The sequence below is a fragment of the Microtus ochrogaster genome, linkage group LG2, assembly GCF_000317375.1.
Source record: "Microtus ochrogaster isolate Prairie Vole_2 linkage group LG2, MicOch1.0, whole genome shotgun sequence".
NCBI classification, from domain to species: Eukaryota; Metazoa; Chordata; class Mammalia; order Rodentia; family Cricetidae; genus Microtus; species Microtus ochrogaster.
Genome location: NC_022028.1, coordinates 10,746,166 through 10,765,474, shown reverse-complemented (window position 1 = coordinate 10,765,474; position 19,309 = coordinate 10,746,166). Strand labels below are relative to the sequence as shown.

General features: G+C 38.9%; 1 protein-coding gene across 25 annotated transcripts in view; it reads left to right on the top strand.

Moving 5' to 3' along the window:
* The window catches only part of Rims1 (regulating synaptic membrane exocytosis 1), a 473,457-nt gene that overhangs the window by 163,404 nt on the left and 290,744 nt on the right, over positions 1-19,309 (top strand). For 23 of the 25 annotated variants that reach the window (XM_026785683.1, XM_026785698.1, XM_026785693.1 and 20 more), the window contains one exon: positions 1,132-1,200. The exons of the other annotated variants lie outside the window; for them this stretch is intronic. In XM_026785683.1, coding sequence (XP_026641484.1) covers positions 1,132-1,200 — 69 coding nt within the window. The remainder of the gene's footprint in view (positions 1-1,131; positions 1,201-19,309) is intronic. 25 annotated transcript variants of the gene reach the window in all.

Below are 19,309 nucleotides of genomic sequence, written 5' to 3'. Positions count from 1 at the left end.
AAAATTTGGAGGGCTTGGGACTCTAGTTTATGTGAATGTTAAGTATTTTGCTAGTTTATTTTATTTTTTTGCTTTCATTTTTTACTGTAAATATAGAGTCAAGAAATCTTTTACAGGTTCTATGTGCAGTAAATTCAGATTCTTTGATCTGTATTTAACTACTACAGAGATAACCTATCTAGTAAAGATCAAAGGTTCCAAGGTTACATAATTTATTTGGCAAATGGGTATCTGTTTAAAAAAAAAAAATTAGCAGTAACGAAAAAACCAAAAGTAGCAGAGTCAATTTTTTACAATTTAGGAGCTAGAGCACCGGTATGAGTAGTTAGTCTTGGCAGGTGACAGTCTCAAGGGTGACTGTTCCTACTGTAGAAGTCCAAACTTGCATCTTCACAGCCTGTGTAGAATTGACTGCACTTGCTCTGCGCTGAAGAAAATACAGTAGCATTTCTTGCAGACTTTTTTCTCGTGGATACTTTCTGGATTCCTGTGACACTGAATATTAAGTTATAGGGAAACTGCCTGGTTCTCAAAAAAAAAAACAAACAAAAAAAAAAAAAAAAACAAGCAACTGCCAAGTTGATCCTGGCAACTCACCTATAATCCTAGTATTTAGGAGGCCGAAGCAGGAGGATTACCATAAACCTGAGGCCAGTTTGGGGGTATATAGTTAGTTCTAACCCAGTCTGGGCTTCATAATGAGTAACTTTCTTGAAAATAAATAAATAAATAAGAAACCAAAAGTACAATTAAGCTGTGATCTTATAGAATTTATACAGAAAGATTTCATAGCACGATTCCTGAAACTGGTCTTTCTCTCTATTACTTCCTCTTTGGAAATATCATGCTCCTCACTTTTGGAATCCCCAGACTGGCCTAAGAAAGATTCAGCAAAGCCTGGCTGTTACAATGATCTTCACAGAGTAGGCCCTTACCTTAATTATTTAAGTAAAATTCCACATGGGACTCAGAGATCACAGATGGGAAATGCAGAAGGTGACAAGTGTCTTGCTTACCTGCGTTGCTGAACAGAGTTGAGCCACCTTAAAGCCCTGCTCAGATTTGGCAGCTTGCTGAGCCCCTGGTTATCTCCAGCTGACTGAGTCTGTCTTCTTCTCCCTTGCCTTGCAGGAACATTTTCAGATGTGTCTGTGTTCCCCGAAAGCCAAGCAGCGAAGAGGGAGGCCCAGAAAGAAACTGGTATTTCCTCTCCTTCCTGCTTTGGTCTGCTTTTAACGTTCTGTTTGTGCCTGCAAAAGGCCTCCTGAATGATATGGGTCCATTCAGAAAAATCCCGTGTGTCCTGTGTCGTCCAAAAGCCTCCTCAGTCTTCTAAATACACAGTGATTACTAAAACCGAAATTCCGAAAGACTGTTTTGTTTCATAGACTATATTGAAACATCACACTTTGACCAGAAAATACTTACTAAAGCAGCTCTGTTTACCCTCCCTATCTCTGTCATGTGACCTGAGATATTTACATAATTAAAACTGACTAGAGGAGGGGAAGAGCCTCCGGAGAGTTTAAAGGATTAAAATTGAGCTATTAATTTTATTACCCATTTAAGTATGATAATGGTGATGGCAAAAGGAACCCTAATTCTGAATGGGCTTCCTACCCACACAGTTTTCTTAACTTAATAGTTTTTATTTTAAGTGTATGGATACCTCTGGGGGCAGCTGTGTGTGTATATACCTGGCACATACCTGTGACATGGTTCCATTAGTTGCTTTTCATACAGAATTTATATGTATTTCCATAATTCTGTTCAAGTGTGGCATGTTTCTACTGTGTATTTAAAACATTTCTGAATCATATTGGTTCAGAATTGTTAAATAAAATATATTAAAAGCTAACATTGATTTAGCGAGAAGAAAATAGATAAACATAGAGTAATGTCACTGTCCAGTTCATAGCTTTTATTAATTTGTCTCCAGAATTCTCCAGTATTATTAATGATGATCTTGTTGAAAGCATGCAGCCTGCTCAGTGAGGCCGTCAATAAGATGATTCTTTTGGTAAACTTGTGCCTATAATTTGGGACCCAACATTTGATGAGTTACTACAACGCGTTTCTTTGCTTTTTGGCCTCCAACAAGACTCCATTTTGCAGTTTTCTGGGCCCTGAGTTTGTGGTTCATAGTCTAGATGCCACTCAGTGCAACTTATACTCTACTGCCAAATTTAATCTGTGCCTGGTAGTGTGGAGGTTTTCGGGACCCAGCATCCCTGAACCTTCCCCGGTGCCTCCAAGGCCTTGACCTGGGCTTTATGGCCTCCTCATGCTGGCTGCTACCTGGGTTTTGCTTCACTTTAGTTCTACCCTGTTGGGTACCACTATTTTAGACAAGTGGGTTTGCTTTTTAGTGGATTGCTGTGTGCTTTTACAGATCTTTGCTTTCTGTTTTTTTCCCCTCAAATTCCTGCTGTGTTCATGTGTAGATACTGTTCCCCCCTTTTTAGTTTAATGTGTTTGTCAATTATATCTTCTCTGAATGGCAAAGTTAGTAATGAGTAATGAATAATTCTTCTCCTTTCTGAAAAAAACTCCAATTTTCAAATTTCCAAATATGTATTGTATTATGTTGAAACGGCATGCGAGCAAAGATTATTCTACCTCCAGGATATCTGAGAGTGGTTTACTGTGAATCCCCAATATTCTTGACACAATTTCATAGAACTATTAGCCAGTAAGTAATTCTTTATTGAATGATAAATTTTTCTTCCTTGTTCTAAAATACATGATGTAATGAACATCTTCTGGGATATACAGATGTTGGTATTTATATTTTTATTTTAATTAAGCACATGGCAGATTTATTTGAAATCTGGATCTTGGAAAGTGCATAATTATGTAGAATCCTAGAGCATTTTGTATAATCTAATATTTGACCTCCCATTTAATTATTATTCTTCTTGTTTTTAGTTTAGTTCTTAGGAGGTCTTAGTGCTTAAAATTGAAAAAAAAAGATCAAAAACCAAATGAAACACCCCACAATGAAATCTGGGATACCTGTGTTTTATTTTTATCAGTGTCTTAAAGGTATCATTTACAAACTTAAACAACAGTTGTTGCCCAGACAGGTAGGGGTAGTACATGCCTTTAATCTCAACAGTCAGGAGACAGAGACAGGTATATCTCTATGAGTTCAAGGCCAGACTGGTCTACAGAGCGAGTTCCAGGACAGACACCGGAGCAACACAGAAATCCTGCCCCCAAAAAAAAAAAAAAAAAAAAAAAAAAAAAAAAAACAAAAATTTTGTTTTTAAACTACAATGTAATATTACAAAAAATAAATGTGGCTGGGAGGTGGTGGCACACCCCTTTAATCCCAACACTCAGGAGGCACAGGCAGGCAGATCCCTGTGATCTTGAGGCCAGCCTGGTCTACAAGAGCTAGTTCCAGAACAGGATCCAAACCTACAGAGAAACCTTGTTTGGAAAAAAAAAAAGGGGTGGGGGTTATAAATGAGGCTTAACTGGAAAGTTGCAGGTCACAGAAGTCTACAAGAATACTACCAGAAAATTTTAGTTACAGTTTCTACTATGGTCACTACTCATTCTTACTAAAGATGTACTTTTTTATTTAGCAGATACTACATTTAATGTCTGGCCTTCAGGTGGGTGTAGATCCCTGGTGGAACAGTTGCTGAACATACACAATACCTACCCTTTGATGCCCAGTACTAGGAGATAGGTTTTCCAGTGTGGGCTGGTGACTTGTATCGTCTAGGAGGCTGCTACTGCTCTCCTTCCTGGGTAGCAGCAGTAACTCAGGTGCCCTGCACAGGCAGCTCTGGCTCTGACCCGCTTCTTGCTTTTCTTCCCTTTCTTCTCAAACTTGTGTCCGGATGTAGCCAAGTTGGTGGCAGGTGAAATACAAGAACAGCTCTGCGCTCCCGGATGTACCGCTCTCATTTTTCTCTAAATCAGTTTCAGTATTTCAGACAGAGTAGCAAACTGCAGAACAAAGAGTCGCCAAAGGGGCTCAGTGCATACGTTGATCAACTTCAAGTCAAACAATTTTTCTCCTTTAAAATTTTAATGTATTACCAGTAATTTTCAAAGAGATTTACAACACAGTAACATCTTCGTTTTTACCCTTGAGGGAATCTTTTTTTTTTTTTGAAAGGCAAAAACAATTGCATTCTTAGATTGCAATTAATTAAAATGTGCAATTGATTAAAATGTGCACGGATACAGTTAGTAGAGTGATGTTGGCAGAAGCTGTCCTGTGGCTTGTCCATGGACAGGACAAGTAGGAGCAGCACTCTGATTCCCTGCTTTAAATAAATAGTCTGCTGAGGAACAGACTATTGCATGGGCTTGCTGCTTACAATGAGGAATACTTAACCTTATGCTCTTAAACCATTTAATATTATGCAAAAAGGTTTATCTTGATTTGTTCTGTCCGTATCTTAATAATGTTCCTTATTTTATTAAAAAAAAAACTAAATGAAACAGTGAGGTGATTCTGATCCCATAGAACAACAGTAAATTGAACTTTCCCATGTATCAGATTCTCTGTTTAATCTAGATTTGTTTTTCATTTACCTGTTTACATGTGATGACTACATCCTTACAGTCTTTGCCTTATTATTTTTATTACTTCCTCCTTTTCCTCCCACCCCATTCTTTCCAAATCCACAGAGAATATTAGACTAGTTAACAGAAGTATTAAAAAAAAAAAAACAAACAAGGCTAGAGAGATGGCTCAGCAGTTAAGGCTGCTTTTCCAGAGGATCCAGAAATTAATATGAGAACTCACACGGTCACTTCCAACTAGCTTATATTCTAGTCTCGGGGGATCTGATATTCTCTCATGACCTCTTTGAGCACCTGGCATGCCTGTGATGTGCAGACATACATGCAGACAACACATAAAGTAATAGAATAAACAGCAGGGCGCTGATTATTTCTATAAAAGGACATCAAACTCTATTGGGAAAATGTATTTTTGTCATATAGTAATAGGAAACATTCAAGTGCATTCAGGCATGGTGAGTGGTACTGTTAGTGTAAATTTAGTGGGAGCAGAAGAATTGCAAGGTCACGGCAAGATTGAACTACAGAGACAGATCCTATTACAGAAGAAAAAGAAAAGAAGAGAATAAGGAGAAATAAAAATTAAAGTAGATCAGGTACAATTAGTTTATTGGAAAGGCAAAGGAACTGTGAAAGGTAACAAGAAAATACGTCTTTTAAATGGGGGAGAGGTAACCTTAAAGTATTACCAAAGATTATGTGCCCTAAGGCAATAGTAAATCATTGCTTCACTGTCCTGCAGGCTGGGAGTCAGGAACGAAGGCATCAGCAGCATCATGTTCCACTGAAGGCTCCAGGGAGACGCTTGCACATTGCTTTTCTAGCTTCTGTGGCTCCCACCTGCCTCTTGCCTTGGAGATGTAGCTCTGCCTCCACAAGATGCTCTCCCTGTGTGCCTTCACACCACCTTCTCTCTGTACGCATTGCCTCTGTGGCTAAATTTATCCCCATTTTAAAAGTCCTTACGGATTAAAACCCGCTCTAGAAGTCTCATTTATCTTGATTAGTCTACAAAGGCTGTACTTTCAAGGAATATACTTCTTGGCGCTGCAGGTTAGAATTGCAATGTGCTTTCTTTGGGGGCCCTAATACAACGCATGGCACCAGTAAGGAGAGGGAGACAAAGGCTGAGATACTTCATTCCTGCAAACCTTGGGGGACAAGAATGAAACCCCATCCTCAGGTATCCCACTCAAACAGAAAGCCTGCGGCAGGCAGTGGATATTTATAAAGTCCCACTAGTCCTAGTGGAGGGACTGTTGGGTCCCTTACTTCATAAATGTTCTGCACTTCAGGCAAACAGTCTTCAATGGGTAGAGAAAGCTGTGAGAGAAAGACCTGCACAGTGGTGGTGGACATTGGAAATTATGGACCACACTGGATTAGGGAGGAAAAGTGAAAGGTGTGAACGTCAGTGTCCGTGGTATCACCTGCGAGAGTAATGAAGCATGGAACTCAGCTGTAAGGTCAGTAAGAAAGCATGGGAGCCAACTGTGCTAACGACCCCCACGGCAAGTTACAAACCAAGAGCAGGCTTGGTTCAGTAGCTGAGAGTATTCACTGCCTTCGAGGGGACAAGGGTTCAGTTCCCAGCACTGAAATCAAGGCGCTCAGTGACCTGGAACTCCAGCTCTTCTCTGGCTTTCATAGGCATGTGCACTCTTATATGTGTGTTTTTATAACTCAGCCATTGACTATTTCTCATATATCATATTTCTATTCACTTTTATTGGTTCCATTTGTAAGATCCAAAATAGAGATGAGTTTTCCATGAGTGCTATAACAAATACAGAAGAATAGAATTTTATTTGCTCAGAGTTCTGATTACCTTTGTGGAAATTAAAAACAATATATATTTTGAAAGATGCTGTTTCTCAAACATAGTCTGATTCTGAGATTATGACCAATAAATAGGACGTTTTTAAAGAACCTGAGTAAGCCCATCCATACCCTTTGGTCACTTGGAATCCACCACCTTCTCAGATATCAAGTTACAGACACATCATTATTAAATACATCATTCTTTAACCTCTAAATCTTAACCCTTTTCAGCACCAATACTAAGTGCTAAACCTCATCTAAATAATATGTACATCTGTAAATGGTAGGACTTGGGATTTAATTCTTGAAACAAAATTCCTCGGCATTTGTTCTGTTCCTCTGAGAGATAACTGGTCCGCCATCTTGAATTTCCTTCCGCTCTCTAAGTTGTCTGCAGGTCTTGTTTTGCGCACAGTCTTCTCTGTCTTATTAGGACACTCTTCATGCTCCTGGCTCCTTCATTAAGCAAATGTCTATGTGGTATTTCCTCCCATGTGATTTTTCACGGTCCCTATTTCTTCCTTGATCCCTCCAGGCCACTGTCATCTTGCTGTGATGTCACAAAGTGAACCCTATTTCAAGCCTATTAAAAGTGACTCAGAATCCAGATAGGGAAACTAAGAACATGGACCCCAGGGGTTGATCTTGCCACCACTGTATCTCTGGGCTAATCCTAGAAATATAGAAAGAGGATAATACATTCTCATAAAGAGTAGTGTCCTGGTGCAGGAGAGCTGGCCTAGGGCTTAAGGGTGTTTGTTACTCTGCCAGAGGAGGGGAGTTGTCTCTCAGCACTCAGTTCTGGTGGTTCTCATCAACCTGGAACTCTAGTTCCATGATATGTTCACCTCTTCTGGTCTCAACATGTAACTGCATGCGTGTGGTCACATATAAGCACGCGCACGCGCGCACACACACACACACACACACACACACACACACACACTGAGAGTGAAAGCCAAAGTGAGACAGAGAACGAGGGTACAGAGGGAGATGGAGAGGTGCCAGGGAAGAAGAGCGGATGAGAGGAAAAGGGAAAGAACAGAAGGGAGGAAAGAGAGGGAGAGTAGAGAGGGAAGGGAGGGAAGCAGAAAGAAGAAGGGAGATAAAAATGAAGGGAGTGATAAGGATGGACTGACTGAGAAAAGGAAGAAGAGGCTGAGAGAAGAAGGGAAGCAAGGTGTGATGTAGAGGGGGGGATGGAGCCAGAGAGGGAAGGAATCAATGTTGGTTTCTATAAAGGGAAGAGATGAATCCCTTTGGGAAGGACTTGTAAATGCAGGATGATGAACTTCTTTTCCTTTCCTGGATGTTAAATTATATGTGTGTGTGTGTATGTATGTATGTATGACTGAGGATATATTCAGTGTTATAGCAAGGTTCTGAAGGACCACCTAGGAGTCTGTTGTTTAAATACAGGTACGAAGTTTTGTTTGAAAAGAAGTTAAAATGATGAATTGGTTTAAGGCAACCGTTTAGATATTGAAAGCCTGTGCTGTGTTCCTGTTTGTACTAGTAAATGCCTTTAGTAGACCTGTGTTTGTTGTAACATGTGTGAAGTATATCATTAATACCACTGTCACTTTGAAATTATACTATTTCAATATATAGGCGAGAACACTGTTGTAAGGATATTTATTTCAGATATTGCTTAAAATATCCATTTATAGTTTCAATCTGTTAATAGTCTCTATTACTAATTATTGGTCACTTTTTAGTGAAAGGCCAAAGATCTTCCTCTGAGTTTTTATGGGATAGAAAGGCCCAGGTTTTACTTCCAAACTGAGCCTGAGAATGACTTTGTGGTGTCAAGTTAGTACCAAACTCTTGCTAAAGCTCATATCTCATCTTTACAAGATGACCAGTAAATTATCAGAAAGAACAGTTATTGTATGAAATGTTGCATCTTCATATCCACAAAAATACATGGAAAGACCAGGAAAATGTCAGTGTTGCTTAATTTTATAAATAAAAATAATGAGACCCATCTTAAAAATCTGTTTAAATTATATTTCAAAAGGATGTTTGTAATGTTAATTTTAAAGCATTTTTTATAATATTTAGTTCTTTGAGAAGCTAATACAATGAATTTTGATCATATTTACCCAACTCAACTTATTTCAGATCTACCCTTTCCATTCTCACGTTTTTACCACCTCCCTCAGCTTTGAGTTTCTTTCTCCTCACCCACCTCCTCCTCTTCTTTAAACACGTTAAATCTAATTTGAGTTGCCCAACTACTTGGGTATGAAGCCTTCTCTGGAATCTAGTCAACTGCTCTAGGGCATAGTACCATTCCAAAGTCTTCAGGCAGTTACCAAATGCCAGTGGCTCCCCAGCTCGTGGTATGGTTTTTGGTCTACCTCCCTTCCTCTAGACTGGAATTGCTTTGGCTTGAACATACATCCATAGGTCTTGTATATGCTGTTATAACTGCTGTGAGCTCCCTTGTGCAACATCCATGCTGTCTGGAAAGCACCATTTCCTCGATGTTATCCAGCACCTCAGTCTTCCACAATCAGGCTCTTCCGTCTTCCACAATAAGCCCCGACTCTTGGAAGGATGAGGGGTGATATAGTTGTCCCTTGGAGGGCTGAATACTCCACAGCCTCTTGTTCTCTTCACAGCAACTAACTGAGGGTCTCTGTGTTAATGGTCTTCTACTGAAAGAAGAAACTTACCTGGTAACAGCTGAGAAATGCTCTGATCAATGGGTTGATGCTTTTTTTTTTGTTGTCTTTTTCTTGTTTCATCATTTCCTAGAGAGAGGGAAAATCCTTAATTCTAAGCAATACAGAAATAATAGTAAAAGAATGTCATTTTTTTCATTTATTTTGTATACCAACCACAGTTCCCCACCCCCTGCCTCTCTTCCAGTGTCCCCCTGCCTCCTGTCTATCCCACTCTGTATCCGCTCCTCCTCCATCTCCATTCAGAAGGGGGCAGGCCTCCCATGGACTTGAACAAAGCATGGCACATCAAGTTGAGATAGAACCAAATCCTCCTACTGCATTAAGGCTGGACTAGGTAATCCAGCACAGGGATCAAGTTCTCAAAAGCCAGATGAGCACCAAGGATAGGTCCAGTTCTCACTGGCAGGAGCCTTAAAAACAGGCCAAGCTATGCAGCTGTCATAAATATGCAGAAGTTCTAAGTTGCTCCCATGCAGGCTCCCTAACCGTTGGACCAGAGTCTATGAACTCCTAAATTTACTCTTCTTCTATGTACTTTTCAGGAAAATAACCCTTTATTATTTAAATTAATGCTCTTAACAACCTTATGATAAGGATTTAGTGCTTTTTGTGTCTTTGTATGTGGCATATAGTATAGATATTATGATATTCATTTGACCACAAAAGAAAAGTGGTGGAACTTACATTGAAGCTGAGGTTATCTGAGTGAAGAAATTTTGCTTCCATCCACCAGACAAGGGCATTTGTAGTTATTGGTAAATAAGTACTTGCTGAATAAGAATCAGAAGTCATGCTCACAAAGTAATAATAGAATGGGCACATAGTGAGGGGTCCAGGTGCTGATATTGATAATCCAACTGGATTTGCATTGTGCTGGAAATATTCCAGGCTTGTGTAGAGGAATAAGAAATAATTTTATTCTGAAGGCTAACTTTGCATATCCTGGTGAAAACCATGGAGAGACTCAGATAAGGGTACCTTAAGAAGGCAGATAACTCTATTCCTTGAGGCATTTGTGTGTGGCTGAGATATGTAATTGTATGGCAAATGTTTCATTATCTTCTTGTATATTTGTAGACTGCTGTGTTCCCTTTAAGTCTTCAGTTACCCAAGATAACAGTATTTGGCTACTTTAATTATCTTTAAGTTTTTCCAGGTATCCTCTTGGCACATGGTACCTGTCCAAGTACCCCGGCTTGGTAGAATTTTTCTTAGTATTTCAGTGGATATATATATATATATATATCCACTGAAATACTATATATATATGTATATAGTATATATACATATATTTATATATATTTAAAATCAGTTTCTCTCTCTCATTATATCCAATTCTATATTCAGTTATCAGTTAGTACCAAGATTGTCTTGACATTATACATTTGCAGGCCCCTACTTGTCACTAACTGTATATAGATTTATCCCAACAGCTAATTTAATTCATCCGTAAGTAAAACTACTAATAAGGAAACTGCCTAGCTCCTTCTTTTTTGTTGTTTGTTTTTTTATTATGGTCTTTTTCTGTACTACAAAAGGAAAAAAAATCATTCTTATTTTATAGTCCTGCTTTCTCTTTTGTAATGAATTGTTTTTCAATCTTAACAGTATAAAAATTAAATAAAATTTAAGTATATATGCTTGTCCACGACTGATTGTTTGAGATATCAGTTGTCATACATAACTACTTACTCAACATCTCCACTTAGAGATCTTGCAGGCATCACAAACCTAACATATTCTCAATGCCTGCCTTAAATTATTTATTTCAAGTAAAATTCTTTCTTGACTTTTCAGTACCTAAAATGTATCCTGATGCTGAGGTCAATATTGAATCAGTCATTCTTCTATCTTCTCTTCTTTCCATATTTTGCATTCAATATTTTAGTAAATGCAGTGACTTCTATATTTTTTACTTAAAATTTATTAAAACTATCTGTTTTTTTATTTTACACAACAATCCCAGTTCCCTCTCCCTTCTCTCCTCCCTCTTCCTTCACCTTCCACCCACCCAGCCTCCCATCCACTTCTCAGAGAGGATAAAGCCTCCCATGGGTAGTCAACAAAGATTGTCACATCACTTGAAGTAGGACCAACGTCCTCTCTCTGGTATCTAGGCTGAGAAAGGTATCTCTCCATGGAGTATGGGTTTTAAAAAGCCAGTACATGCACTATGGATAAATACTGGTTTAACTGACAGTGACCCCAAAAACTGCCCAAGGCACATAACTGTCATCCACATTCTGAGAACCTCGTTTGGTCCTTTGAAGGTTCCACATCTGTCAGTCTGAAGTCAGTGAGCTTCCACTAGCTTGGGTCAGCTGTTTTTGTGGGTATTCCCATCATGGTCTTTTTGCTCATATCATCGTGCCTCTCTCTTTGTAACTAGACTCCAGAAGCTCAGCCCAGTACTTAACTGTGGACCTCTGCATCTGCCTCCCTCAGTTTCTGAATGAAGGTCTATGATGGCAATCTGTCATCACTCAGTCATCAGTTTGATTACAGGGGAAGGGCAGTTCAGGCATCCTCTCCTCTATTGCTTGGATTCTTAGCTGGTGTCATCCTTGCGGATTCCTGGGAATTTGCCTAGTGCGTGGTTTCTTGCTAACCCCATAATGGCTCCTTCTATCAAGGTATCTCTTTCCTTGCTCTCCCTCGCTGATCTTCCCCCAACTTGACCTTCCAGATCCCTCATGTTTTCCTTCCCACTCTTCCGCTCCGCACTCCCCTTCCACCCTCCCACCACACTCCAAATTTACTCAAGAGATCTTGTGTATTTCCCCTTCCCAGGGGATCCATGTATGTCTCTCTTATGGTCCTTGTTTCCTGGCTTCTCTGGGGTTGTAGACTGTGGGCTGATTATTCTTTCCTTTATGTCTAATAGACACTTATGAGTGAGTACATACTGTGTTTGTCTTTCTGGGTCAGAGTTACCTCACTCAGGATGGTATTTTCTAGTTCCATCCATTTTCCTACAGATTTCAAGGTGTCATTGTTTTGTTTTGTTTTAACCACTGAATAATACTTCATTGTGTAAATGTATCACATTTTCTTTATTCATTCCTTAGTTGAGGGGCATCTAGGTTGTTTCCATGTTCTCGCTATTACAAATAATGCTGCTATACAAATAGTTGAATAAATGTCCTTGTGGTAAGACTGAGTGCCCTTTGGGTATATGCCTAAGAGTGGTATTCCTAAGCCTTCAGGTAAATTTATTTCCAATTTTCTGAGAAACCCACCATACTGATTTCCAAAGCAGCTATATAAGTTTGCACTCCCAGAAGCAGTGGAGGAGTGTTCCCCTTGCTCCATATTCTCTGCAGCATAAGCTGTCATTAGTGTTTTTGATCTTAGCCATTCTGACAGCTGTAAAATGGTATCTCAGAGTTGTCTTGATTTGCATTCCCTTGATAGCTAAGGATATTGAACAATTCCTTAAGTGTCCTTTGGCCATTTTAGATTCATTCGTTGAGAGTTCTCTGTTTAGTTCTGTTCCCCATCTTTTAATTGACCTATTTGGTTTTTTGATGTCTACTTTTTTTAATTATTTGTATATTTTGGAGATCTGTCAGATGTGGGGTTGATGAAGCTATTTTCCCATTCAGTAGACCGCTGTTTTTGTCTTGTTGACTGTATCCTTTGCCTTACAAAACCCTCTCAGTTTCAGGAGGTCTCATTTATTAATACTTGATCTCAATGTCTGTGTGATTGGTCTTATATTCAGGAAGTGACCTCCTGTGTCAATGCATTCAAGGCTGCCTCCCACCTTCTCTTCTGTGAGGTTCAGTGTGGCTGGATTTATGTTGAGGTCTTTGAGCCATTTGAACTTGAGTTTTGTGCATGGGGATAGATATGGATCTATTTGCCTTCTTCTACATGTCAACATCTAGTTATACCAGCACCATTTGTTGAAGATATTTTCTTTTTTCCATTGTACAATTTTAGCTTCTTTGTCAAAAATCAGATGTTCATAGGTGTGTGGATTACTATCACTGTCTTTGATTTCATTCCATTGGTCCACCTGTCTGTTTTTGTGCTAATACCAAGCTATTTTCATGACTATAACTTTATAGTAGAACTTGGTATCAGGGATGGTGATGCCTCCGGAAGTTTCTTTATTGTACAGGATTACTTTGGCTCTCCTGGGATTTTTGTTTTTCCATATGAAGTTGAGTATTGTTCTTTCAAGGTCTGTGAAGAATTCTGCTGGGATTTTGATAGGGATTGCAATGAATCTGTAGATTGCTTTTGGAAAGATTGCCATTTTAATCCTGAATATGATCTTTTTTTTTTTTTTTAATTTTCCTGGATAACAGCCTATTTCAAATCCGTTCACCGGGGAAATTCCTCTTTGGTTTCCCTGACCTGACTTCTGGACACAAATTAATGCTTTTGTTTCTGTTTTCTCCATCTTCAACAGCCAAAGGCATCCTGTCTATCTCTTACCCACGTGTTCCTCCAATTAGAGACCTTGGTTAAGTTCCATCTCAACAGTTATGAAATCCATGTAATTTACCATCAGGGATGAGCTCTGCAGTGCTAGCCACATGGTACATCTTATGTGTTTTACTATACTGATACTGCTCCTCTGACCTTGCAGATAACCGGCCACATTCACCTCATATTTGCCAAAGAATCAGAAAAGTTGCACCTACTTTCTCTATGCTTGGGATTTTCCCCTGTGGATATTTCTATGGTTTACTGCTTATTCAGTTTGCTTCTCTTATAAAATTCATTTGCTTATGTAAGGGTAAAGTCGATTTACCTATAAATCTACCTAATTTATCTATAAAAGTCTTCCTTCATACCCAGTGGTGTTCCAACCTCATTCTTTGCAACACTAGCTTTATTGTTTGTGATGCAATATGTTTATTTTTTATATACACTTTCCTAATGTGTATTCCTTAAATTTAAGTATTTTGTTACATCTAACATGGTATCTCTGGTGTCTGTAGTCATCCTTGTTATACAGTACATTTTAAACATGGTTTAATCAATAAAGAAATTGATTGACAAAACAATCTAACATAGAACTTCAATGTACTGGATGTTTATGTGTTGACTACTGCCACTATGCCCTCTTTCAAGTTTCACATTAGAAAATCAGCATTTATAGTATTCTACATTGATATGAATAAAATGTATTTTGAAGTCATGTGCATGTTCTTCATGAGATGAAAACTCAGGAGGAGTATGGGGCCATTCAAAATCATAATATCATCAAGAAGCTGAAGAGTTGACCCAAATTATATCTCCAATTACCACCTCCTACCAAACAGCAATAGGAGGTGTTTTAAATTAAACTACACCACTCATAAAAAGATAAACAGTTGACTTGGCTGATATCATTGCTTTGAATGTGACTCTTCTCATGACTGCATAGCATTCATGTAGTCATTTAAAAAACCTGGAAAAAGTTTTTTTTCAATTATTTAGATAGACCAGGGGACTATTTCTTGATTTCTGGTATCTAATATTTTAGAGTCAACATATTTTAACATTTAGTGATATTTTACTGTATTCCACTTGCCTGCATCATTATTGTAAAATCTCTTTCCTCATTGTTTTCTTCATTTGAGATTTTAGGGTTTTTTAGTTTAATTTCTCCATTTACAGCCATGGAAACTATACAAGACAATTTGAAATAATTTTGCTCCCCCAAACCCTTCCTTTATTCTTAGCCACTAAATGGAGACCTGTTCAGTTGCAATTGGAGACAGAAAACTGTTTCAGGAAAGCAAGTAGATGGCAATAAAAGGGAGAGAAGGGGAGAAATGTGAAAATCAAATCACGAGAACCAGTTCACAATGATGAGCCAACTGAAAGGCGGCGTCCAGAATACAGCAACATCATCCAGATGAACAGGAAGAAAGGGGGTTTGCAACAGAATTGGGAGATACCATGAACCATTGAAACAACAGAAAAGCCTGAGCTGACATGAACAGAGAATGAAGAAGGTTCTAGAAGTAATGGCTAATAGAGAGAGCAGTGGAGGTTACTCTAGACAGTAAAGTTTTTGGAAGTAATGCATTAATGGAGTTCAATAGAGGTTTGACATGGGTATAACAGCTAAGCATATAATGTAATATTGACATGCCATAGTAGAAGTCTGAATTTAATACTGCAGTGAATTATGGAGGAAATGTGAAGCTGGGCTTAATTTTCCATGCTGTTGATTTTACTCTTCCGACAAATTTGTGTGGCATCCTCAGTTTTCTTATAGCTCTGGAGACTGTCCTGGCATTTGCTCTGTAGATCAGTCTGGCTGCAAACTCACCGAGATCCACCTGCCTCTGCCTCCTGAGTGCCGGGATTAGAGGCACGTGCTACCACAGCCTGATTGGTTCTTATTGTTCTTAATGACACTTTAGAGGATGTATTTGGAACAGGCACAGTTTCTTTGATTACATTATAAAAGGGAAAGACAGTAAAATGTCCTAAAGATTCCAGGTTCTTGGATACTTTGGCAAATTTTCCTAGTTGAACTCTTGTAGTAAAATGTGTATGGACCAACTAAACCACGCCTGTAATAAAGGTCAGGTTGTAGCTCCCTGAGGACACGCTGCAGATTAGTGCTGCGCTGAGGACAAATGAAAGCTATAGATCAGTCTTTCACAGAACTTTGTGATTGCTTTTACTTCTTTCACATCCAAACCTTTGTTCCGCATCTTTACCCATTAACATAGACCATCCTTTAGTCTGCGCAGTGCAGCTCAAAACTGCCGCTCTCCCTGATGTTCCAAAGAGATGTGGTTCTGTTCTCACAATATCTTTGAGCCTGGAACCAGCCACGTGATTCAGTGCTTAACAGAGTCGACTGAAGCATGGAGTTGAGAACATCATGCTCAGATCACAAGATTGTGGAATCTAAACATTCTTCTGTTTTTGAGTCAAAGTTCATCTACTGTGGTCTCATTTGTCTGTGTTCAGGCAAGATGGGCATGCAGATATATGTGCAGAATCCTGAAGATTTTTTTGTTTTGTTTTGTGTTTTGCTATTTTGAGACAAGGTTTCTCTGGGTAGCCTTGGCTGTCCTATAACTCTCTCTCTGTAGACCAGGCTGGCCTTGAACTCACATAGAGCCACTTGCCTCACCTCCCCGGTGCTGGTATTAAAGGAGCATGCCACCGCCATCCAGCCTGATTATGTTTAGTTTTACATTGATTGGCATTATTTCAATTTTTATTGTAGATGATATGGTATTAGCCCTAGGGTTTAGAGTTGATTGAGGGAAAGCTATTCTTATACATCTATTTCACCTCAATACAACTCCATGGAAAAGTGCATTAGGGCAAGTGAATTTCTTAACTTATCATCGTGTTCTCAACACGTGATTAGAAAGGCAGTGAAGTTGTACTTTGAAAGAAATATATACATTTTTTTTTGTTACCAGAAATAGACTGTTTGGAAATTTGTGCTGTATGTAAGAAACATCCAAAAGATTAACATTTATGAGACACCTGAACCACTGACCTAGTTTTGGAGGATTAGTACTCAGTATTTATATTTTAACCTTTCTTAGTCAGTTTTCCTGCTAAGGCCTGATTGTGAAGGGTTGAGAATAAGGCAGGTTTCTCAGTGCACACCAAGGACCTCTGACACAGTTCAGAACACTGGTAATGACTTAGAGTTAGCACACTGTGTCCCCTGTGCCAAATCCGGCCATTACCTGGCTTGTGCACTTATGGGGCATGGGGAACTTTTATATTTTGGACTTTTATATTTTGAAATGATTGAAAAATATCAAGAGTAGGATAACACTTATGAAAGTTACATGTGTTTTAAATTTCATTGTGTTCAAATGAATTCATTGGAACAGGGCTGCCCTCTTGTTTTGTGTTACAGTGGCTGCTTTCCTGTGACAATGGCAGATAATCAAGAGGGAGAGATAATGGCCTGCAATCCCTACAACATTTATAAGGTCACCTTTAGCAGGAAGCGTTTCTGTTTCCCTGCAACAAGGACATCGTCACTGTATTTTCACATAAGATTGCTCAGAATTCATTGAGGTTTCCATCGTCATTATCAACAATCTTGTTGAAATCAAGAGGTAGACAGTACCTGGCAAGATAAGATGTGACAACTAAAACAGCACCATTGTATATGATAACCCAAATAAGACAATTATGCAATTATGAGTAATCTAATTTTTTAGACATCTGAAAAGTGATAGAAAGGATTTAGTGATAGGGATAGTAAGTTCAAGTATATGTCCACTCTATGATTCTAATTAACACAAGCTAATGTGATATAGGGCTATAAGCAGAAATGTGGCATATAAAGTGTGGAATAGGAAGGATGCACTTTAATAATTTATTCCAGTGCAGGCTGTCCTACTTTCATAATGGAATAGATATCTGAAGCATTTTTAGAGAGACTATCAGGATGGCGAAAGGATATGAAATCATGCCAAATGACAAATGACTTAGCCTGAAGGCAAAGAATGTTTGGAGGGGTTACAGCAACGGACAGTTTTCAACTCTTTGGATGAATGTCATGTGAACAAAGAATTCAGTTTATTCTAAATGAGCCAAAAGTTTAAGGCCACTTATAGAGATGCAGAGTGTAGGGGCACTGCTAGACTTGATAGAAAAATGCCCACAGTAAGGACTGTAAAGAGTAGAATTGCGTGCCTTAGAAGATATCCTTATAACTCCCGGGAAGCCATCTGAAGAGTTGAACAAAACTTTGTTCAGGGTGTTGCTGATGCATCTCTCTCACTATAACGTGTAATTGAGAGAAGTTTCATTCAGATGCGCACACTTTTAAATATTTAGTTAACATCAGCTGTTTGCAGAGTACTGCTTTTAATCTATGTATGAAAGATGAAAAGAGACCCTTTCTGGGAAGGGACAAAGGACGTTTGTGCACAGCATATCAGTTCATAAAACACAAGGGTGAACCTATGTATAAACTTAAATTCTATTGTCATTGAGGAGATGGTATCAGTGGTCATGGAAGATCATCGGCTCTCCATGGAGCTTAAAAGAGTGACTTAAATTTGAGAGTTGAGATGAGGCGAAGGGGATACAAATTGCAAGCAATGTAGGTATCAGACAACTAGACACTAGAGACAAATGATGGAGACAAAGGAAATACTTGCACGGGCAACTCATCCATTATTCATATAGCACTGAAGGACAGTCTACTATCAGAAGCCACAACTTGAAGCAAGGTAAAAAAGGGGTTGCAGATTCGAAGAACAGAATTCCTGCCCTGAAGGAACTCCTGGTCCAGTAATGGGAAAATCAATGTCAACACCCTTGTGCAGTAGCTCAATTTCTGAGCAATTCCTCAGAACAATGAATTACTGGAAATTTCTTGGCCTATCATCATCTCATTTAAAGGGTTACCAACATCCGTTCAACAAATACCGTGCATATGCATTGTTCTGCCAGGGTGTGCAGTAGACAAAGAACCCACACTAATCCGACAAGAAGGCAAACACATCTTTGTTGTTGCTGTTGTTACTTGTTACCTTCAGACATACAAGGCAGTAGTTATAATCTGAACAGCTCAAGAGGGCTAAATCGAGACAGAAATACCTTTTAGGGGTTTTCAAAGAGTGTTTTGAGAGTCCTGTCTAGAAAGAAAATGCCTTGAGATGCTCTGCGGTGCCTCTTGAAACCTGGGCTGCTTTTGAGTTTCTGTTTGTTTTGCTTTTATGTTTTAGCACCTGCATAATTTAAACTGGAAATCTCATCCTTTGTGTCCCTGCTCTTGTCACTCTAAATGTCTCTTGTTGTGTGAATCAGTATTGGTTCTTCGCACAAATAAAATGCAAATCATGTCCTTCCCAGTGCTAAGCACTTATCTCAACGAAATCAGAACAAATACTTGAAGGTTAAAACCGAGATTCATTGCTAGCAGAATAAAGAGCAAAACACTGAATGCAACACGAATTTTCTACTGAGATGAATTCAAATTACCAGCCAAAAAACCCCCATAGAGATAAAAATACATCTCATGCCAAGTGATGGATGTTTGAACTGCAAACCACATATCAGACGTAGTTCTCAACCGTTTTTCTTCTATATGAAATTTAAAACTGAGCATCTGATTGCTTCTCACTGTTAAAAAATTCCCATATTTAATTTCACCAAGAAAGCACATTAACTCTGGTGCCCAGATCGAATGTCTGTCTTAAAGTAGGGTCTTTCCCTATCAGTCACACAAAACCCACGAGTCTACTGCTCAGGGAGTGTCCTGAGTGTATTCAGTTCTGCCTCGTTGGTGCAGCTGACTT